This window comes from Rana temporaria, chromosome 2, assembly GCF_905171775.1.
Source record: "Rana temporaria chromosome 2, aRanTem1.1, whole genome shotgun sequence".
NCBI lineage: Eukaryota > Metazoa > Chordata > Amphibia > Anura > Ranidae > Rana > Rana temporaria.
Window position 1 is genome coordinate 69,048,209 of NC_053490.1, and position 22,701 is coordinate 69,070,909.

The 22,701-nt window shown below is 43.6% G+C and overlaps 1 protein-coding gene across 2 annotated transcripts in view; it reads left to right on the plus strand.

Annotated features, from left to right (window-relative positions):
- The window catches only part of WDFY2 (WD repeat and FYVE domain containing 2), a 131,039-nt gene that overhangs the window by 24,041 nt on the left and 84,297 nt on the right, over positions 1–22,701 (plus strand). The window contains exons 2-3 of one of the 2 annotated variants that reach the window (XM_040340332.1): positions 7,729–7,796; positions 13,296–13,369. In XM_040340332.1, coding sequence (XP_040196266.1) covers positions 7,729–7,796; positions 13,296–13,369 — 142 coding nt within the window. The remainder of the gene's footprint in view (positions 1–7,728; positions 7,797–13,295; positions 13,370–22,701) is intronic. The other variant, XM_040340333.1, reaches the window with a different exon arrangement.

A 22,701-nucleotide genomic window follows, 5' to 3' on the forward strand; every position in this document is an offset into this window, starting at 1 on the left:
TATTCCCGAGCGTGACTCGTGGTGGATTTTTTTGTGCCAAAATCGGTAACCCCGAGTCGCGCTCGGGGTAGCTATGCAGAGCCTGCAGCGCGCGCTGGCTCGCCTTGTTTCTGGATCCAATGATGCCACCGCGCTGTGTGAGCGAGCGGGACCTCGCTCGATTCACACAGTGTCCTCCTGTGCCGCCGATCTCTGTTCCCTGCGATGTTACGACGCACGGGGGCGGAGATCGGCGCCAAGGTAAACAAACACTATACATACAGTATACTGTAATCTTATAGATTACAGTACTGTATGTAAAAAATACACACCCCCCTTGTCCCTAGTGGTCTGCCCAGTGCCCTACATGTACTTTTTATATAATAAAAACGGTTCTTTCTCCCTGCAAACTGTAGATTGCCCATAGCAACCAAAAGTGTCCCTTTATGTCAAAAATGGTTTTAGATCAGCTATAAAATAGCGATAATAAATTATAATCACTTGCAGAATTGTGCGATAGCGATTTGTGGGGAAATTCGTCATAAAAAAATAAAAATGACAGCGACAATTCTGCAACTGAGCAAATTTCAGTGATTTTGAGTTGATTACATTATTGAATATTTTTTATTAGAATTATATTATTATTTGTTATAATTATTTATAATTATTTATTATATTATAATTTTGTTTTAAAAAAAATTTCATACCCGGGATGCCTATTAGACTCTGGTTTGGTCAGATTTAAGTGAGTTATTCCTAAGAATTACAGGCCTACAATATAAAACACCAAATTTCCTTGCAAATAATGGTACCGCTTTCAGCACCTTTTTTACTGAAATAATCATACCGCCAGGGAGGTGAAGAAGTTTAAGCTATTTAGTACAACACTGCCCCGCCAGGATTAGGACGGCGCTCCTAACTGGATGAAAAAGCCAGGAGGAAAATGGTCAGAGAGGCTAACAAGAGGCCTACAGCAACTCTGAAACGGTTGCAGGAATTGATGACAAATGGTGGTCATTGTGTACATGTGACAACAGTATCACAAATTCTCCACAAATGTGGGTTTTATTGGAGGGTTGCAAGAAAAAAAAACACTCCTCAAGAAAGGCCACCTGCAGTCACGACTGAGCTTTGCCATAAAGCACCTTGAAGATTCTGAGGCCACATGGAAAAAGGTATTCTGGTCAGATGAGACTAAAATTTCATTACTTGGCCTTATCACGAAACAATATGTCTGGCGGAAATCCAATATAGCTCACCATTAAAATACCATTCCTACAGTTAAGCATGCAGGTGGTAATAACCTTTTCTGGGGCTGTTGCTCTGCAGCAGAGACTGGAGCAGGATAGAAGGAAAAACGGTCAAGGCAAAATAGCGTCAAATTCTTGAGGAAAATCTGCTGCCCTCTGCCAGAATGTTGTCAATGGGAAGAAGGTTTACGTTTCAACATGACAATGACCCAAAGCACACAGCAAAAATAACCACATGGCGGTTGAAGGAGAAAAGGGTGAATCTCCTTGCATGGACTAGTCAGAGCCCAGACTTAAACCCCATTGAAAATCTGTGGAATGACTTGAAGACTGCAGTTCACAAACGGTCACCATTAAATTTAACTGAACTTGCGCAGTTCTACAAAGAGTGGGCAAATATTGCAAAGTCTAGATGTGCAAAGTTAGTAGAGACATACCCCAACAAACTAAAGGCTAATTAAAGTAAGGTGGTTCAGCAAAATACTGACAAAAGGGTTAGGTTAACCTGTTTCCAACTCAGTGATTTCTGTTATATATATATATATATTTTTTTTTTTCCTCACATGTTGGTTATACCATTCACTTGGATAAAGCAAAAACTGTGCCTTTCTTCATTTCAGGCTGCAAAGTGATTGAAAGGGCCATTGTCCTGTCCCCCACCACTGAAAATAGATTTTTACTTACCTGGTCTGTGCAATGTTATTGCATAGTGTCACCCCGTACCGCTTCTCCTGGGGTCCCCCACCAGCATGCTCTGCTTCTCCTCTCCTGCGTGTGCCCCATAGCAAATTTATTGCTATGGGTTTGCACATGCAGGTGTGCTCCCCAACCGGACTGTGTGCGTCCATAGATACACACTCTGTGACCCCCATCTCCCACCTCTCTCAATCTGTCCTGTGAGAAGTGGCACAAAGACCAGCACTGCTGCAGATGGGCAACCACTCGTGGGGGGTAGTGGAACATTTTTTGCTTTAATGCAGGAAATGCATTAAAGCGGAGGTCCACCCGAAATGTTAATTTTTATTTTTTTAATAGCCAGCAGTTACAAATACTGCAGCTGCTGCCTTTTAAAAAATGGACACTTGCCTGTCCAGCACGCCCACGATGTCGGCAGCTGAGATTGAGCAATCGCTCGTCTCTCGACTGCCCCCGCCACCATCCTCAGTGAGGGAATCGGGAAGTGAAGCCTTACGGCTTCACTGCCTGGTTCCCTACTGCGCATGTGCGCGACCAGCGCCGATCGTCCTCGCTGGTCCCTGCTCTCTCCTGGGAACAGTGTGATTCCCAGGAGACAGCGGGGGGGGGGGGGGGGAATGGCTATGCCCGGAACTGGGTGCAAATACCTGTATCTGCACCCCTGTGAAAGGTGTCAAATGTGACACCAGAGGAGGGGAGGGTTCTGAAAAGCGGAAGATCCATTTTTTGGATTAGTACTCCCCTTTAAGGTAAAAGAATGATTCATAAACACTTAAGTTAAGCAAAGCTGTGCCATTCCTCTTGGGTGACAGGTGAATGCCGCAAAGAGCTGTGCAATGTCATAATGTAGCATCACTGTTGCAGCATTCAGGATTCATCCATCTGTGAAGAATGAAGAGAACCTGTGATGTTCTGTGACCTCACTGAAGACATTTCTAATGTGTAAAGATTATTACATTTTTATTTTTTCTTAAGGATCAGAAGTTGCTCAGAGTTGGACCTTCATTTTTTTTTCTGCACTTACAAAGTCCTAGGCTTACAAATAAAAAGTTTTCTGTCTTTTTATATGTGGTGTTGTGTGTGGTATGTTGAGTTTTTTTTTTTTTTTTTTGTCATTTCCTGTAAACGTGGCTGCAAAAGCGCTAGATAAAAAATTATCCTGGATTAAGAATCCTCCTGATCCATAGAGAAGCAAGAAAAATCCCATGATCCTCTGTGGGGCTGACCGTTTCAGAACATCCAGACTTAAAGGGCAGAAATGTTGTTCTTCAGTTCTGTCGTTCCCATACTACACTTCCTGTGGGATCTGCCTTCTTGGAGAAGAATGATTAGCTGACACAAATTACAGCAGTTGCCAGCCAGGTTATGTCTTGGAGGCAAGAGTGACCCAGATTTTGGGCCAATTGTACAGTTAACCGTTTCTTGTGTTTAGAAAATGCAGGGATTGAACGTGTAATTCAATCAAACGATGGGAGAAGAAGATGAAACGAGCCGTCCAGCTTTTGTTAAACTGATTAGAAACATTTGATAGTAGTTAGGAATGATTGCAATCTGACACAAGTGGATATTCATTATCGTTAAACACAGGAATTCCCAAAACTTGTCTATGTAACCAAAGATACAGCTCACAAAGTGCTCCCAATGATAATGAGCAGCAGGGTAAATCCAGTCTGGCCAACTGTCCTTTCCTTCTGAGAACAATAACATGGGGGTGACTGCTATCTCTGCATTGTGCCCATTGGCTTCACAGCCAAAGCCTGATCTTGCTAAATTTGGCAGAGGGAACGGCTAATACCCCTCTAAGGTTTGTTTTGCTGTCTGTGTCCCTGTTCAGAAGATTTCACCTCACTTTCGGTCCCTGTGCCAATTTGGGTTTTGAAAATTTTGGGCTGTTGTTGAAACAAGGATTGGTGATAAAGCTTCAGTTGAGACACATTTTTTTCCCATGATAACTCTTACAGGAATGAATTTCCCTTCCTAGGGGAAGATTTCCTCTCACTTTCTGTTGTCTCCCATTGTAAGTAATGCCGCGTACACACGATCGGAATTCTAGACAAGAAAAGTTCGATGTGAGCTTTTGGTGGGGGATTCCGACCGTGTGTAGGCCCCATCTGACTTTTTCTGTCGGAATTTCCGACAGCAACGATTGGAGAGCTGGTTCTCAAATTTTCCAAAGTGAAAAGTTCTTGTCGGAAATTCCAATCATCTGTGTGCAATTCCGACGCGCAAAAAACACGCATGCTCGGAAGCATTGAACTTAATTTTTCTAGACTCGTCGTAGTGTTCTTGACGGTCGAAGTTTTGCGTGACAGTGTGCATGCAACACAAGTTTGAGCCAAAATTCAGTCGGAAAAAAAATCCACGGTTTTCTTGTCGGAATTTCCGATCGTGTGTACGCGGCATAATAGTTGGAAATTTGTAACTCAGGGACTGCCTGTAGGAGGAATACATATTTCCATGTGTCGTCCCCTCCCAGCTGGATAAGTGGGATATCAATCCTAGGTGACTTGCTTTCAGCAGGAGGGGTTCTCGGAAGCACCAGCATCTTTAGTATGGGTTTTTCCTAATGGAAGCCGAAATAACAGTAAAATAAGAACAGACATTTTAACCCATTCTAACATTATCCAAAATGAAACCAAAAAAACGTTTATTTGGCTGGATATGCAGAACACTAAACTGAAATCATCAGTCTTGTTGCAGACAAGTTCTTTGTTTTTATGATTATGTGAAGTCTCTTTTATGGGAACGTATGTAATGTTGGTACTGAATATTTCCTCACAACATTCTGTTCTGTGAAATGATGGCATTTCCTGTGTTTGCTACACGCCTGATGTTCTCTGACAGATCTTTTTTATTTACTTCTGTGGTTCTAGAATATGCGGATGTCGCACAAAGGCATTCCATTATATGTTATGTTTTCTCCTACACTAATAGGACTATAGTGTTCAATCCCTTCTCACCATAACCCTTATAGTGTACTGTCTCCTTGGGTCCCAAGTCATACTCCATAGATGCCATGGTTTCCATACACTGCACTGATGATGGCCAAAAAGCCTGAAACAGCACAGCTGTATGCAGTTTGGAATCCATGGCTCTATTATGTTGACTCTAGCTCGGCCCTGCTCCTGGCTCTCCATGGCGATTCCAGGGGGGGGGGGCAAACGACCTCCCTTGCCCTATGGAGCGGACGCCCATGTCCATGGCTCTATTATGTTGAGCTATACACCAGTGGAATGATTCGCATGGCTCTGCCCAATGTCCTGAAATGAGGCATAATCCTATTTATTGGATATGGAATGGTGTATATGAATACCTGATGTCCTAAGAAGGCTTTACTGAGCTGTGCACTGATTTAAAGCGGAGGTTCCGCCAAATATATATATTTTTTTAAAAGACAGCGGCTACAAATACTGCAGCTGCTGACTTTTAAAATATGGACACTTACCTGCCCAGTGCGCCCCCGCGATGTCGGCAGCCAAGGGACGAGCAATCGCTCGTCCCCCGGCTGCACCCGCCGCCATCCTCTGTGAGGTAATCGGGAAGTGAAGCTTTGCGGCTTCACTGCCCAGGTCCTTACTGCGCATGCGTGAGTAGCGCGGCGCGGCTTCACTGGTCCCTGCTTTCTCCTGGGAACAGTGTTTCTCAGAAGACAGCGGGAGGTGCGGGTAGGGAGCGAGGCTGCCCCACGAGAGTATTCCCAGAAGTGGGTGCAAATACCTATTTTAGACACTTAGACTGAAAGGTGCTAAATGTGACACCGGAGGGGGGGGGTTCCCGAAAAGAGGAAGTTTTTGGGTGGAACTCCGCTTTAATTCGAGGGCTTGTTGATTTTCTTTAGTATCCTGTACACTCGCCTGCCACTTTATTATTACACCTTGCTAGTACCGGGTTGGACCCCCTTTTGCATACAGAACTGCCGTAACCCTTCGTGGCATGCATTCAACAAGGTGTTGGAAACATTCCTCAGCGATTTTTTTTTTTTTTTTTTTTTTTTTTTTTTTTTTATTGATCCATATTGAGATGATGGCATCACGCAGTTGCTGCAGATTTGTCAGCTGCACCTCTATGATGCGAATCTCTCATTCCACCACATCCCAAAGGTGCTCTATTGAGATCTGGTGACTGTGGAGGTCATTGGAGAACAGTGACCTTATTGTGTTCAAGAAATCAATGGTAAGATGATCTGAGCTTTATGACATTAGAAAAAAGTCTGCAAGCAGCATCTTTGGGGCAGTTTGGGAGTGCTTTTAACCCCTTCTTTGGGGTTAAAAGCACCTCACTAGCAGCCAGAAAGCACTGCCTAAACACTGCACAGGCGCCCTCCCCCATCCATGCTTCTGGCCCCCTCATCCACATTCGTGGCGCCGGATGCCTGGTTAACAATGGAAGTCGTGTTTTTTTTTTTTTTTTTTGGAAGCACGTGATTGGAGCCAGAGGCTCTAATAGGCTTAAAAAAAAGGTGAGCTCGGGGCGCAGAGCACCGTCCTCCGAGCCCACCCAGTTGTGTGACAAAAGCGAAATGAATATTCCCTATTTTCGCACTGATCCTGCTCCCCAGGCCAATCGGGATTCTATTGGACACCTAGGAGGAAGACGCACTGTGTGATGTAGAGGAGACGAAGATGGCCGCTCATCGCAGTGCTGCTTGCCCGGGAACCTAGATGGGGATAAGTTCTGGACAGTACACTGATCGAACACACATTTTCCCGTCATGAAAAGTCGATCATTAGAACTGGCCAAATCTGTGTAATCAGGTAACCAGCTTCAATCCAGGAGTGTCTCCCTGGTAGGGATTATAGTTTGTAAGCTTCTTTGATGGCAGAGACCGAGTACAGTGTAAGCGGCTGCAAGATTTGTCACCTTTTTAATATGAACTAGCACAAGTGTGCCCGTTTTAAGTTCACTTAGGCCGGCCATAGAGGATTCAAACCATGTATGGGTAAGGACTGAATGTACCAAAGTTAATTGAGTAACTTGGGTACAACTAGCCTGCTGTATTTTAAAAGCGATTATCCCTAGCGGCTGCTATAGCCGCTAGCAATAATCACTGAGATCTCCCAGGCAGGGACAGATTCCCCAAGTCTACCCTCTCCCCTCCCCTGCTGGGAAAATACACTTAAATGATTCAGATCATGAAAATAATTTTAATATTACACAAACATAACCCGAGTAAACCCAAGATGCAGTTTTTAAATTATTTAATTTATTAAGGGGGAAAAGCTGTTCAAACCTGCCTGGCCCTATGTGAAAAAGTAAATGCCCCCTCCCATGCTGAATCATGAATGAACTGTGATTGACCACAATTTTTTGGAAAGTTGAGTTAAATGTCACTTGCCACACCCAGGCCTGATTACTGCCAGACCTGTTGAATCAAGAAATCACATAAATAGAAGAATTTAAGCACGCTAACCGATCACAAAGAGCCACATATCATGCCACAATCTAAAAATATCCAAGAACAACAGATTATAATCAAACCTGTATCGGTGTGTGTGTATGTATGTATGTAAATATATATAAAGATCCATTATTTCGAACCTATGTTTTATTTTTTGTGCCATTCTCCAGAGTGACTTGTTCACCATAAGAATGCCCCATGAATACACTTAAATAATTTGAGCCATTTGCCACTTTCGTCGTATAACATTCTGTCCCGTCCCCCAAGGTCCTTATTCTCTAGTGAAGAGATGGCAACTAATGTAATTACAAACTGTTCTGCTCTATGGTACATTCCTGTGTAGCTGTAATTCTTGTACCCATCGCCATCTGTATTCTTGTCTCTCACCAATGTTCTTTTTTTCAGGACAGTGCGTGTTTGGATAAAGAGAGACAGCGGTCAGTTCTGGCCTAGTATATATCATGCAATGCCAGGTAAGTTGTTTCACACAGATGACCTTGCTAAAAACCTTTTCACAGGACTCATTTCCTTCCAGATGCGTTTTTAGATTACAAACATCACCATTGGAAATGCATTGTTTTCAGTAGACTATTTCCACCAATGCTTGTGCTGCAATGCTTTGGGGGAAAAAAATGCTACACTCTGCATTTCGGTGTGTGAAACTAGTTAACCAATCAGGTAAAGTGATATTAAAGCCTAATTTTTTTTTATGTTTTTATTACATGTTTTTGTTTAAAAAGAACAAACGTGTCAAACTTACCTGCTCTGTGTAATGGTTTTGCACAGGGCAGCCCAGATCCTCTTCTTCTCGGGTCCCTCGTCGGCTCTCCTTGCCCCTCGCTCCTGCCAAGTGCCCCCACAGTAAGCAGATTACTATGGGGGCAACCACGCCGAGCCACAGCTCCGTTTGTCGATTCAGACACAGAGGCTCGCCCGCCCCCCCCCCCCCCCGTCTTTCCACTTTTGCTCACTGACTTTGACAGCAGCGGTCTCAGCCAGTCAGTAGGAACAGAGTCCCTGACAGCCCAAGCTCTTGTGCAACATCGCTGGATCAAGATGGGGCTCAAGTAAGTATGAGGGGGAGTTGCACACTGAAGGTTTTATTTTTTTTTTTTTTATGTCAATCCATAATTACTTCTTTGACTGGCTGTTGTAAACCAATTTTTATTTTCTTTTACTCAATGCCTTGATTTTGTGTGTTCGTAATTTAAGAATACATGGGTTGCCCATAACGGCGAGCAAACTGAATCGGGTAACTGTCGAGTATTATGACCATTCTATTCTCTATAATTTCTACTATAAGTTTGCATAATTTCCCACAGTCCAAAACAACATCTCCTTGATCCTTCACCAGCTACATCACCTCCAGCACACAGATTGGTGTTTCCCCAGTGAGATCCCACCTCCAACATACACACAATTGTATTGTCTTTCTCTGGGATCTCTGCTTAACCACTTGCCCTCCGGCAGATTTACCCTCCTTCGTGACCAGGCCATTTTTGCATTACTTAAAATGTATTTGGGTAGTGTTGCACAACAGCGCAATTGTCAGTTAATGTAACCCCCCCCCCCCCCCAAATTGGAGCTTTCTTTTGGTGGTATTTTATCCCCCTGCGTTGTTTGTTTTTTTTGCGCTATAAAAGACAAAACAAAAAATTTGGAAAAAAATATAGATTTTATACTTTTTGCTATAAAACGATATACACAATTCTATAATACAAATCCAATTCAAAAATTGAAAAACCATTTTTTTTCATAAATTTAGGGCAATATATATCTGCTACATATTTTTGGTAAAAAAAATCCAAATAAGCGTATATTGATTGGTTTGTGCAAAGGTTATAGCATCTACAAACTATGGGATATTTTTTAAAATATATATTCGTATTTATTGGGGTATAGCGTGCTCCCACGTATAGCGCGCACCCCTAAAGTTGCAGCGGATTCCTGTGGAAAAAAGTTTTTTGTACTTACATTTTTGGTGTCTTGTGCGGCGTCCATCGGCGGCCTCGTCGGGTCCGGCGTCCGTCTGCGGCTTCGGGGGTCCTCTTTTTTGGGTCCAGCGTCCTCCCCGCTCGTTTCCCGCACCAAGTTTGAAAACTGCGCCGACATATACAGAGCGCAGTACACTCGTGTATTGTCGGGCAGGCTCGGCAACTCTCGCGCTGACGTCCTGTACGTCCAGGACGTGAGCGCGGAACGAGCCGAGACTGCCCGACTATACCCGAGTGTACTGCGCTCGGTATATGTCGGCGCAGTATTCAAACTCGGCGCGGGAAAGCGGGTATCGCCGTATACCGCGCACTCACGATTTTGCCCTGATAAATACGGTATATCATTTTATTTACTAGTAATGGCAGTGATCAGCGACTAAATAGGGAGACTGCGGTATTAGGGCGAACAAGTTGCACACTAACACTTTTGACACGTTTTGGGGACCAGTGACACTAATACAGTGATTAGTGTTAAAAAATATGCACTGTCACCAGTGGCGGCTGGTGCTCAAAACTGAATAATTCTGGGAAAAAGAAACCCCATCAATTGCAGCCTCACTGTGCCCCAACAAACGCTCCCACTGTGCCCCCCTGCCTGCCTTTTGCCCGGCAATTACCCTGTCTCGGTGGGGCAGTGGGTGACAGCGGTGAGCAGTGTCCCCCATGCTCCTCAATGTCGGCGATCGCTCCTCCCGCCCTCTCCTATGGTTGGACGCCTGATAGGCGTCCAATCACAGTGCCTGTCGCTTCAGCCAATCAGGGGATGGGTAACAGACCCGAGCAACTGAGAGGCGGTTCAGTGTTTGGGAAAGCGAATATTCATTCGCTTTTTGTAACAACGTTGGGTGAACTCACATGGCGCTCGCTGTTTATTTATTTTTTTACGCCTATTACAGCCTATGGCTCTAATCGGGTGCTTTAAAAACACCCACCCCCGCTGTAATTCAGGTGTTCGAAAAGGGGCCGGGCGCCTGAATTAGGGGGTGGCGGCGGCCATAGATACAGTGGATTCATGCATAGCACAAATCTATCTATTGGTGATAGAGGGGGTCTCTGGAGATAGGGGGCAGTGCACGTGTGCCCTTATGGATGCACCGCCGCTGACTCTCACTGTATTAATGACACTGGCTGGGAAGGGGTTAAGCATCAGGGGTGATGAAAGGGTTAAATATATGCCTAGCCTGTGCTTTTTCACTGGGGGGGGGGGGGTCCTTTTTACTATGGAAAGGCATTGCTCTATGTTCCTGCTTTGAGGAACACAGGATCAACACCTTCCCTACTGACAGAACGGCAGCTCGCTATTCTGCCTGTGTGCTGTACAATCGCTGGGTTACGATGAAATATCGTTGTTGTGCGACAGCAAATGTACACTGTTATACAAGCTGTACACTCGCTACTTTACATTGTAGCAAAGTGTCATTTCTTCAGTGTTGACACATAAAAATATAAAATAATATATAAAATAATACAATATTTACATAAATGTGAGGGGTGTACTCATTTGTGAGATACTGTAGGACTTGGTAAGCTGTAGTATAATAAGTTTGCTTTTGGGGTTTAATACTTCTTTACCCCTTAGCTTATAAGCATTAACCCTCAGTGACCTGTTCAGTGTACGTGATTTAAGAGCATTTGCATTGGTGTGCATGCAAACTTTGTGGTGATTACCCTTAGACCCCTTTCACACTGGGTAGTTTTTTAGGCGCTTTGGCGTTAAAAAAAGCTCCCTCAATGGGAAGGGGCCTTTAGAAGCGGTGTATTTAACGCTCCTAAAGCGCTGCAAAGAAGCTGTTTGCAGGTCTTTTCTTGAAGCCCCGCCAGCGCAGCGCCTCAGTGTGAAAGCACTCGGGCTTTCACATTGTGATTACAGATGCAGCTTCTTTCAGGCGCTTTACAGACACTTTTTTAATGCTGAAAAACGCCCCAGTGTGAAAGGGGTCTTAAAGTAAATTCTCCTCGCACTCTAGATTGGGTTGTTTCATGAGGTTTTACATATACAGAGTGCAGGGAATCTGATAAATGCATTTAAGAAATGAACCACTTCAATACAGGGGGCACTTTCAGCCCCTGCCTGCTGAGGCCAATTTTGAGCTTTCAGCACTGTCGCACTTTGAATGACAATTACGCAGTCATGCAATGCTGATCCTATATGAAATTGTTTTTTTTTACACAAATAGAGCTTTCATTTGGTGGTATTTAAATGCCACAGGATTCTTTTGTTTTGCTCAAAAAAATAAAAAAAATAAAAAGGACGGAAAATGTTGAAATTTTTTTTTCCTCCGTCACTGATGGGGTGGCACCAATAATCAGGGCACTGATAATCAGTACCCTGATACCAATGTAAATGTCCTTGGTCAGACTTGCCCATTACTGGCTCTCCTCATGCTGTGACAGTGTGTGAGGAAAGGAATGCCGAAAACCGTTACAATTAGACAAAGCTGATCATAGTAGAGGGCCGATGTGATTGGCCCTTTACCGCTATCACAGAGCATGCCAGTTGTGGTTTTGGGAGGACGCCCACAGACACTCTTGCAGAACTGGACAACGAACCTTTACAACCCCTTTAAACCACGCTATAGCCAAAAGACGGCTACAGCGCGGTCTGGAACTGGTTGAAGGGGTTGTAAAGGTTTGTTTTTTATTTTCTAAATAGGTTCCTTTAAGCTAATGCATTGTTGGTTCACTTACCTTTTCCTTCGATTTCCCTTCTAAGTGTTTTTTTTTCTTTGTCTGCATTTCTCACTTCCTGTTTTTTCTCAGTAAGCTTGTCCCCATCATCTGGCTGGGGTTTAGTCAGCCAGAACAGCTTACTGAGGAGGAACAGGAAGTGAGAAATTCAGACAAAGAAAAACAAAGAAAACATTTTTTTAGAAGGGAAATCGAAGGAAAACGTAAGTGAACCAACAATGCACTAGCTTAAAGTGGATGTAAACCCAATTTTTTTTTTTTTCATGTCACAATGTAGAGAATAAGATTTCCTATCATCTGAGCCCAGTCTTGCCACACAGAGTTAATCCAACTCTGAGCAATCCTCTTTTATTGTTCAGTGAAAATTAAGACTTCCAGATAAAACCCTGTCTAAATAAAAAGTCTGTTCCTCCCTCCTTGCTTTGAGTGACAGGTTGTTTACATATCTAGCTTGGACATGTTTATCATATGTTATGTTATGTTTTTCATAATATGAGGGTGATCCACAGTATAAAAAGTGAGAAATCCACCCCTACCCCACATAACACTTCCTGGTAATATACAATGACCTGTGGATCACCTCATATTATGATAAACATAACATATGATAAACATGTCCAACTTTAAAGGCACCTATTTGGGAAAAAAAATGAACCTTTACAACCCCTTTAAAGTAGTATTGAACCCTCCAGTGTTTTTAGCTTAACGCGTTGAGCACAGTAAAATACATTGCCCAGTAAACTATTTGGTAACATTCTTACACCAGTGCTTGCTGTTCACAACATTCAGTGCTGTTGGCTCCTGTTCTCTCGGTGCTGCTTCTTTGAACTTCTGGTCTTCATAGGAGTTATCAGTTACAGCGCAGTCTTGAACCAATCTGTTAGCTTGGGGGAAAGAATTTGCCGTTGAGTGTCTTGCCTCCTAGGCTAGAGGGTTGTATGTTTCTATTGATGCACATAGTGTTGGGGAGACACCACTCTAGCCCCTGCTTGTGAGAAGACTCCATAGGATAAAGGAGACACCCTGAAACGGGAAACCCAGGGCAGTGATCATGGCACCAGCTTAAACGGGAACATAAGCTAGGATTAAAAGATAAAGAAACTGCATACCTCGTAAGTGATTACATCAGCCGCTGAAAGTGATTAAAAAATTGAGGGTTTAAAATTTCTTTAACCCGTCTGCCCTGAAATGTGGTGTAGGCGGTACACATCATAGTAAGAAACCTACGCCAGCCGTGTTTATTGCAACCTCTTCAATGCTAATGGCACTTTTGTGTTTTATATTTTTCAGCTCCATGTTCATGTATGTCTTTTAATCCAGAAACCCGGAGGCTGTCCATAGGCCTGGACAATGGTACCATCTCAGTGAGTACAAAGTATATCCAGCTACTCTGTTATGTCACCTGCATTTATATTAAACACTATTAGTTGCCGTTTATAGAACAGCGGTAAGACATCCGGAAATGATAGTCTTTGTACTTATCGCGTTGCACACTTTTTTTTTTTTTTTACACCATTTACTTTTTTCCACGCTATATTCACGTTCATTTATTAACGTTAACGTGGTTGCAAAGTCGAAAGTTTATTTTTTATGTTTATGCATTAAGATAAAAAGTCTCCCCCCCCCCCCCCCATACTTGCCTGACCCCCGTCACAATCCAGCAATGTCCATGAGTGTCTTAGCCGTCCAGGACTCTCTCTCCTGATTGGCTGAGACACAGCAGGGGTGCCATTGGCTCCTGCTGCTGTCAATCAAAGTCAGTTAGCCTATCGGGGGAGAGAGAGAGGGCAGGGCAGAACTAAGGCTCTGTGTTTGAATGGGCACACGGAGCTGCAGCTAGGGCTTTGGTACCACTGTTCCCCATTGGAGGTTCTTTATGAACACAAGCTCTGTCTGAAACTCCAGCCAAAAGATTTGGATAGAGTGGGGAAGGGTTGTTTTTGTACAGGAAGTGAGGGTAAATCACTGCCTTGGAGGACACATGCAGCAATAAAAACTTACCAGAGGCTCTAACCCCTCTCATTTTCTTCAAAGCTAAAAAAAAAAAAGTCTGAGGCTAGAACAGGCTTATAAATCTTGACTGCTCTTGGATTTTCAATTACATCTCCATGTGATATGAAAATACGTTGCATAATGCACCCCCAGCACAAAAAGGCATTTGTGTTTGTCAGCAGGCTGGGCATGGTAGTTTTTTTCCCTAACAAATTATATGCTTCTGCTTCCTATGCTGAAACAATGGTGTTTGTTCTCTGTGGTTCATCACTTCCATGTTGTTAAAGACCAGCTACAGTCAATATATATATAGCTTTTTTTCAGGGGGAACTTGGGGGAACTCAGTTCCCCCACCTCTGGCTCAGACCCTTTGGTGCCTTCTCACCACAATCACAGAAGTCTGGTTTCTGTGTTTACAAGTGACAGCTCTGCACTCTGTGTGTAACCCCCCTGAACTCTGCACTCTGTATGTAATGCAAATTTGGTATTTAATGCCCCTTTAAGACCCTCCTACTGTTTGTGAAATCTGAATGGGTCGTGGTTGAGTTCCTGCACCTATTTTCTGAGAAAAAAAGCTGTGTGTGTATGTGTGTGTGTGTGTGTGTGTGTGTGTATGTATGTATGTATGTATGTATATGTGTGTATATGTATGTGTGTATATATATATATATATATATATATATATATATATATATATATATATATATATATATATATATATATATAATAATTAGTGGTTCCAAATTAAGAACTACTGCAGTAGTTAACAGACACAAAAGATACTCGGCATCTTTCCAAATAACTATTCTGCTTTATTATGACGCAATTGAAGGTTTTTATACACAAGATTACGTAGGTATCTCATTATTATCACAATCGTACTTTTATAGTAACAAGGGACGTAACATAGGCAGACTAATTCTAATCAGGACTCGAAAGAATGCAAACGTGTAATGAAAACATTATTAGTGCCGTGTGCTATACACACAAAATATAATACAATTCTATACAGAACTTACACATTTCCTTAACTAAATAGATTTTTTCCATAGACCCTGGGTTATAGGCTGGTACTTTCAGGTGATTGGACACAGGCAAATCTTTGCTTTTTTCCCCACAAATAGAGCTTTCTTTTGGTGGTATTTGATCACCTCAGCGGTTTTTGTTTTTTGCGCTATAAACAAAAATAGAGCGACAATTTTGCAATATTTTTTTCTTTTTGCGATAATAAATATCCCCCCAAAAAATCTAAAAAAAAATGTTTCCCTCAGTTTAGGCCGATACGTATTCTTCTACCAATTTTTGTTAAAAAATCGCAATAACCGTTTATCGACTGGTTTGCGCAAACTTTATAGCGTTTACAAAATAGGGGATAGTTTTATGGCATTTTTATTAATAATTTTTTTTTTTTTACTAGTAATGGCGGCGATCAGCGTTTTTTTTTTTTTTTTTTTTTTTTTTTTTTTTTTTCTTCTTGTGACTGCGACGTTATGGCGGACACATCGGACACTTTTGACACATTTTTGGGACCATTGTCATTTTCACAGCGAAAAGTGCTATAAAAATGTTCTGATTACTGTGAAAATGGCACTGGCAATGAAGGGGTTAACCACTAGGGGGCGCTAAGGGCAGGGCCGATCCGCCCTATAGGCTCACTATGCAAGCCACTTAGGGCCCCGCAAAGCTGCGGAGGGCCCCCCAAATTACTAGAGCCCCCGCCTGGTGAGAAATCACTGAGAGGTAAGAAGTCGGCACCCCCCGCTTATCACTTTAATGTAAGATGTCATTTCCGACAGCAGAACACCCCCTCCCCCGCTTCTCAACTTTAATCTTTAATGTGACATGTCACTGTCGGCAGCGCCCCCCCTTATCAACTTTAATGTGACATGTCATTTTGCTTAGGGCCCCAGGGAGGTCCAAGATCGGCACTGGCTAAGGGGTTAAGTGTGCCCTAAGGGAGTGATTCTTGCTGTAGGGGGGCATGACTGTAGCCGTGACGTCACTGATCGTCGCTCCCTATATCAGTGAACAGACGATCAGTGTCACTGCCACACAGAAGAACAGGTAAGGTACACACACCTCTCCCCGTTCTTCAGCTCCTGTGACCGATCACAGGGACACCGGTGGCAATCGGGTCACGGAGCTTCGGACCGGGTCGCGAGCGCGCCGCCAGTGGCATGCTCGCGACCCCGCCGCTGGGCTCTTAAAAGCAACGTACAGGTACATGCCTGTGCCCAACCGTGCCCTTCTGCCGACGTATATCGGCGTGAAGGGGTCCTTAAAGCGGTGGTTCACCCTCCTTCACATCATTAGACCATTACATTCGGCATCGTAGCGCGAGCTACGGTATGCCGGTCTTAAATTTTTAATCCCCGTACTCACTGTGCTATCGATGATTGAAGAATCCGACTCCCGCGGGGAATGGGCGTGCCTATGGAGAGGGAGGATGATTGACGGCCGGCTCTGGCACGTCACGCTCCCCGAAGACAGCCGGAGTAGGTCTCGGCTATTCACGGCGCCTGCGCACAGGCTATGCGCAGGCGCCGTGAATAGCCAAGCCTATTTCGGCTATTTCCGGAGAAGCGTGACGTGCCAGGGCCGGCCGTCAATCACCTTCTCTCACCATAGGAACGCCCATTCCCCGGATTCTTCAATCATCGATAGCACAGTGAGTACGGGGATAAAAAATGTAAGACCGGCATACCGTAGCTCGCGCTACGATGCCGAATGTAATGGTCTAATAAAAAAAAAACATTTTTTTTTTTTTTAACAGGGTGAACCCCCGCTTTAAGTGGTTAAAGGGACGGTTGTATCTGCTATACCTCGTTCGTACATGTGGTGAGTTTTTTCATAAACGAATGGGCTGAACAAAAAATGAGGAGCTCACTGTACGAACTATGCAATGTTAGTACAGTGATCTCCTGCTGACCTATTGTATTCTGACTCCCCCCCCCCCCCCCCCCCCCACACGAACACACAGGTCTGGGCTGGCAGCCGTTGGAGAAATTATTTGCTTCACTACTGTAGTTAATTATTTTACTTCTGATTTTTTCAATTATCTCATTACTGTCCTCTATCTCAACAATATGAAAGTGCATCCGGCTTGGTAAAACCTTGGGTGCAGATATATGGATGCACTGTGACCAAATACAGTTCTACAAAGTATCGAAAATAGGTCCATTGTAATTATGAACTGCAACAAAATTTGAATTCCCATTTGGGCCAATTCTGACCTATCCTGCTCCTACATGTAAAAATGTAAATACTTTTTTATTACATTTTTTTGCTAGAAAACTTCTTAGAACCCCCCAAACATTATATATACTTTTTAGCAGAGGCCCTATAGAATAAAGTGGTGGGTGTTGCAATTTTTTATGTCACATGGTATTTGCACAGCGGTTTTTCAAATGCAATTTTTTTTTTTTTTTGGAAAATAAAAAAACGCTCATAAATAAAGAACAAAAAGAAAAGAGAGAAAAAAGAAAGTTAGCCCAATTTTTTTGTATAATGTGATGGATGATGTTACACTGAGTAAATTGACACCTCACATGCTTTAAAATGGTGTCTGCCATGGGAATGGCGGCAAACTACAGTGCTTAAAATTCTCCATAGGCTTTAAACGCCTTTTACAGGTTACCAGATTAGAGTCTCTTAGAGAACAAGAATTATTGCTCTCGCTCTGACGTTTGGTATAATACCTTAGTGTGGTTCAATCGCCATTTACATATGCGTGCAGGAGTAATGTATGCGTTCACATTTGCGTGTAAGCACGGGGACGGGGGCACTTTAACCACTTAAGCCCGGACCATATTGCTGCCTAAAGACCCAAGGGGTTTTTACAGTTCGGGACTGCGTCGCTTTAACAGACAATTGCGCGGTCGTGCGACGTGGCTCCCAAACAAAATTGGCGTCCTTTTTTCCCCACAAATAGAGCTTTCTTTTGGTGGTATTTGATCACCTCTGCGGTTTTTATTTTTTGGCGCTATAAACAAAAATAGAGCGACAATTTTGAAAAAAATTCTATATTTTTTACTTTTTGCTGTAATAAATATCCCCCAAAAACATATATAAATTTTTTTTTTCCTCAGTTTAGGCCGATACGTATTCTTCTACCTATTTTTGGTAAAAAAAATCACAATAATCGTTTATCGGTTGGTTTGCGCAAAATTTATAGCGTTTACAAAATAGGGGATAGTTTTTTTGCATTTTTATTTTTTTTATTTTTTTTTACTACTAATGGCGGCGATCAGCGATTTTTTTTTTCGTGACTGCGACATTATGGTGGACACTTCGGACAATTTTGACACATTTTTGGGACCATTGTCATTTTCACAGCAAAAAATGCATTTAAATTGCATTGTTTATTGTGAAAATGACAGTTGCAGTTTGGGAGTTAAACACAGGGGGCGCTGTAACATTTAGGGATCACTGTGTGTGTGTTTACTAGTGTAGGGGGGTGTGGCTGTAGGAATGACATCATCGATCGGATCTCCCCTATAAAGGGGATCACCTGATCGATGCGCCGCCACAGTGAAGCACGGGGAAGCCGTGTTTACACACGGCTCTCCCCGTTCTTCAGCTCCGGGGAGCGATCGCGACAGAGCGGCTAAAAACAAATAGCCGCGCCGTCGTCCCCGATCGCTCCCCGAGCGGACCCGACCTCCGCATGTACCGGGGGGGGGGGTCCCAATCGGACCCCCCACCCACGTCTAGCAGAGGACGTACAGGTACGTACATGTGCCTGTCCGTGCCATTCTGCAGACGTATATGTACATGAGGAGGTCCGCAAGTGGTTAAAAATATTTTCTATTGATTTATTTTATAAGAAATGTTTTTCTTTTACGCTTTTTTGGATTAACTTTATTGTTATCACAAGGGATGAACAAAATCCCTTGTGACGGCAAGACCCAAAAATCTCTCTTCTAGTCTCCCATGCAACCGATCAGACCCAGATCGGTCTGATCGACTGCTTTCCTGGCCACTGGCGGAACCAGATGTGATGAACTACTCTTCGCTCCCGGTTTCTGTGGTTACAGAGAGAGGAACAACGTTGGTTCCTCCCTCTCTGTTCAGGGCAGCAATCGCCGATGGCCGCTTCGCCTTCCAGGCTCCGCGATGGGACAGTAGAGTCTGGGAAAGGTGACGGCGGCCACGGGAGGGGGGTGCTACCCCTTTCCGCCACCCGCAAAAGTGATCAAGTGGCTAATTAGCCACTCGATCACTTTTGCCTTGCAGGTAATTGCTGGCTGAGAAGATCCATACCGGGATGATGATTCACATCGTTTTTTTATGCTCTGAAAAACGACAAAATGTTTTCGTGATGTAAAAAATTATCGTGTGTGGGCAAAAACAATGTTTTAAACCTGCTTATGCCCAGAAGCAAGTTATGAGATGGGAGCGCTCGTTCAGGTAAAACTACCGTTCGTAATGGAGTAAGCACATTCATCACGCTGTAACAGACAAAAAAGCGCAAATCGTCTTTTACTAACAAGGAATCGGCTAAAAGCAGCCCAAAGGCGAATAGAACTTCCCCCTTGAGGCCGCGTACACACGGTCGGACAAAACCGATGAGAATGGACCGAGGTTCAGTTTCATCGGTCCAAACCGACCGTTTGTATAGCCCATCGGTCTGTTTTCCTTCGGTCCAAAATTTTAAAACTTGCTTTAAAATCGAAGCGATGGACCGCTGCCCGAGCGGTCCAAACCGATGGTTAGTACAGAAAGCATCGGTTCAAAACCCGCGCATGCTCAGAATCAAGTCGACGCATGCTTGGAAGCATTGAACTTCGTTTTATTCAGCACGTCGTGTGTTTGACGTCACCGCGTTCTGACCTGATCGGTTTTTGGAACGATGGTGTGTACGCACATCAGACCATCAGGCCACTTCAGCGGTGAACCGATGGAAATGGCCCGTCGGACCATTCTCATCGGTTTGGAACGACCGTGTGTACAAGGCCTTAGAGTTCAGTTGTACGTCACCGCGCTTTGTTCATCATTTTTCCAAAACGATGGTGTGTGGGCAACGTCGTTTTTAATGATGAAGTTGGAAAAACTTTTTTTTTCCATGCCGAAAAATGACCGCATAAGGCTTGGCCATAAACTTATACAATTTTTTTTTTTTTTCTTTTAGATTTACCAAAACGATATAATATGAGGTCCAACCTAAACACCACTCAAGTGGTATGCCATGTGGTAGCCCCCTGCGCTACATAGTTGGCATTAAATCTAAAGGAAATTGTGTATTTTCTTATTCAATGTATGGCCAGCTTATCAAGCTAGTCTAAAGAAATGATATGTTTGGATGTATGAATCAAAGAAGTTCTGCTGATATTGATGATTCCCCTTGGTTTGCTTGTGGCTTTATCACCTACAATAATTGCTTCTAGTGTATGAACAGTACCCCAAAGCTGACTATCTGAAATAACCTTTTTCCTACACATCTAATCTTACGGAGAGACTTGCATTATGAGCAATAAGACCAGAAGGTGCGGTAATGCTTAATATTAACATGACAACTAATGAAGTGAAGAACTTCTTAGTATAACGATCATTGGGGGGCCACACACAGGTTATTTTATATTTTGCGGTCCAAATAAAATTTTAAGTATATGAATATTGTTGAAAAAAAAAAAAAAAAAAACACTTTTAGGGGGGATTTATTAAAACCGGAGCAGATTAAACCTGCATAATAACCAATCAGCTTCCATCTTCAGTTTGTTCATTAAAGGGGTTGTAAAGGTAGAACATTTTTCCCTAAATAGCTTCCTTTACCTTAGTGCAGTCCTCCTTCACTTACCTCATCCTTCCATTTTGCTTTTAAATGTCCTTATTTCTTCTGAGAAATCCTCACTTCCTGTTCTTCTGTCTGTAAGTCCACACCTTAATGGGAGGCTTTCTCCCTGGTGTGGAGAAACCTCTTGAGGGGGCGAGCAGTAGTGTCAGGACACTCTCTACGTTGCAGATAGAGAAAGGAGCTGTGTGTTAGTGGGCGTCCTGACACTACTGCTCGCCCCCTCAAGAGGCTTTCTCCACACCAGGGAGAAAGCCTCCCATTAAGGTGTGGACTTACAGACAGAAGAACAGGAAGTGAGGATTTCTCAGAAGAAATAAGGACATTTAAAAGCAAAATGGAAGGATGAGGTAAGTGAAGGAGGACTGCACTAAGGTAAAGGAAGCGATTTTAGGGATTTTTTTTTTTTTTTTTACCTTTTACAGCCCATTCATACTATGTGGTGTTCCACATGAAAACGGGTAACTGCAACAACACTATTGTTTTCTATGTTTCATGTTGACACTAGAACTCTGTGTTTCTCTGTGTTCGCATAATATCGCACTGCAACGCACAGAAACCTGTGTAAACGTGTCAAAACGGACCTCCCTCCCACTTACAAAAATAGGGCAGAATAAACATGCCTTTGAAAATAAAATCCAAAACAAAGTGCATACAAATGCACATAAAAACACATGGAAATATGCATAAGTGTGTATAAATGCAGAGAAATGACATGCACCAAAATGCAATGTACTGTAGGCGTAGGTGCAGTTTTATGTGCATTGTCGTGTGAATGGGCCCTTAGGCTAGGTTCAGACTGATGCAACTACGTTTTGCTTGGGACTAAGGATGAGCTCTGGCGTGTTCGCATAGTACACGTGCAGAGCCCGCCAGGAAGTGTGCACGGCGCTGCGCTAATCACAGTCAGGGAGACATTGTCCCGATGCTCGGCTGCAGAGATCGGAAAATGTCTCCCTGGCTGTGATTAGCGCAGCGCCGTGCACACTTCCTGGCGGGCTCTACACGTGTACTATGCGAACATGCCAGAGCTCATCCTTACTTGGGACATGACACCCGCCATATCTCCTGCGTTTTTCTGTGCGGGTGATTGTGGCTGGAACAGGTGGGGACCTGCAGCGGGAACCACCCACAAAGATGTAAACCTAGCCTTTTTAAGCTTTGAAAATCCAAAATGGAAGCTGATTGGTTGTCGTGCACAGGTGTTCCACCTTCTAACTGTTTTGGTCTTGGCAAATTCCTCTTTCTGTGTATAAGTATATCTCCAAGTGCAGATAAGAGCTTTGACTTTCCTAATCTGGATGTTCTAGGTTAGTAACTTGTAAAGCATTGAAGCCCGTGTAACCAGTGGGTGGGCGATGCTCATCAGTGGAAGGGCATAGTTGATGGCGAAGAGCTGACTGAAGCCACCTAACATCGCACCTTCTTGAGATTAGAGGAGCGGCGTCCCGGATGTTGCATTACCGATACCACTAGATGAGTAACTTAGAAGCCAGCACCCCTCATACCTGAGGATGGGGGGGGGGGGGGGCGCAAGTATCCTCTTGATTTGAGTGGTGCTGGAAGCCTCTCCGGTCACAGATCAAGAAATGGCCAGGCAACTGTCATATTTAGAGGTCAACAATGGTAGCCCCATATGAAGCTGTAATGTTAGGGCAGTGCTGCATCATAGACTCTGACAAAAGCAGAGTCTGTAAGCTGCTACAATAGCATTAGGGTCCATTCTTACCAGAAACTGCACATAACACCATGTTTACATGCATTTGATGCGTGCTTGAATGTGTTTTGCACTGCGTCTGCAGTGCATTTTTCTATACCTTTTTTTGGACTTTTCTTTCCTCGCTTAAAGGGATGTGGTGCGGTGCATTTAAAGTGCGTTTTCCTGCCTTTGTGGTGCGGAAAAATGCAGCATGC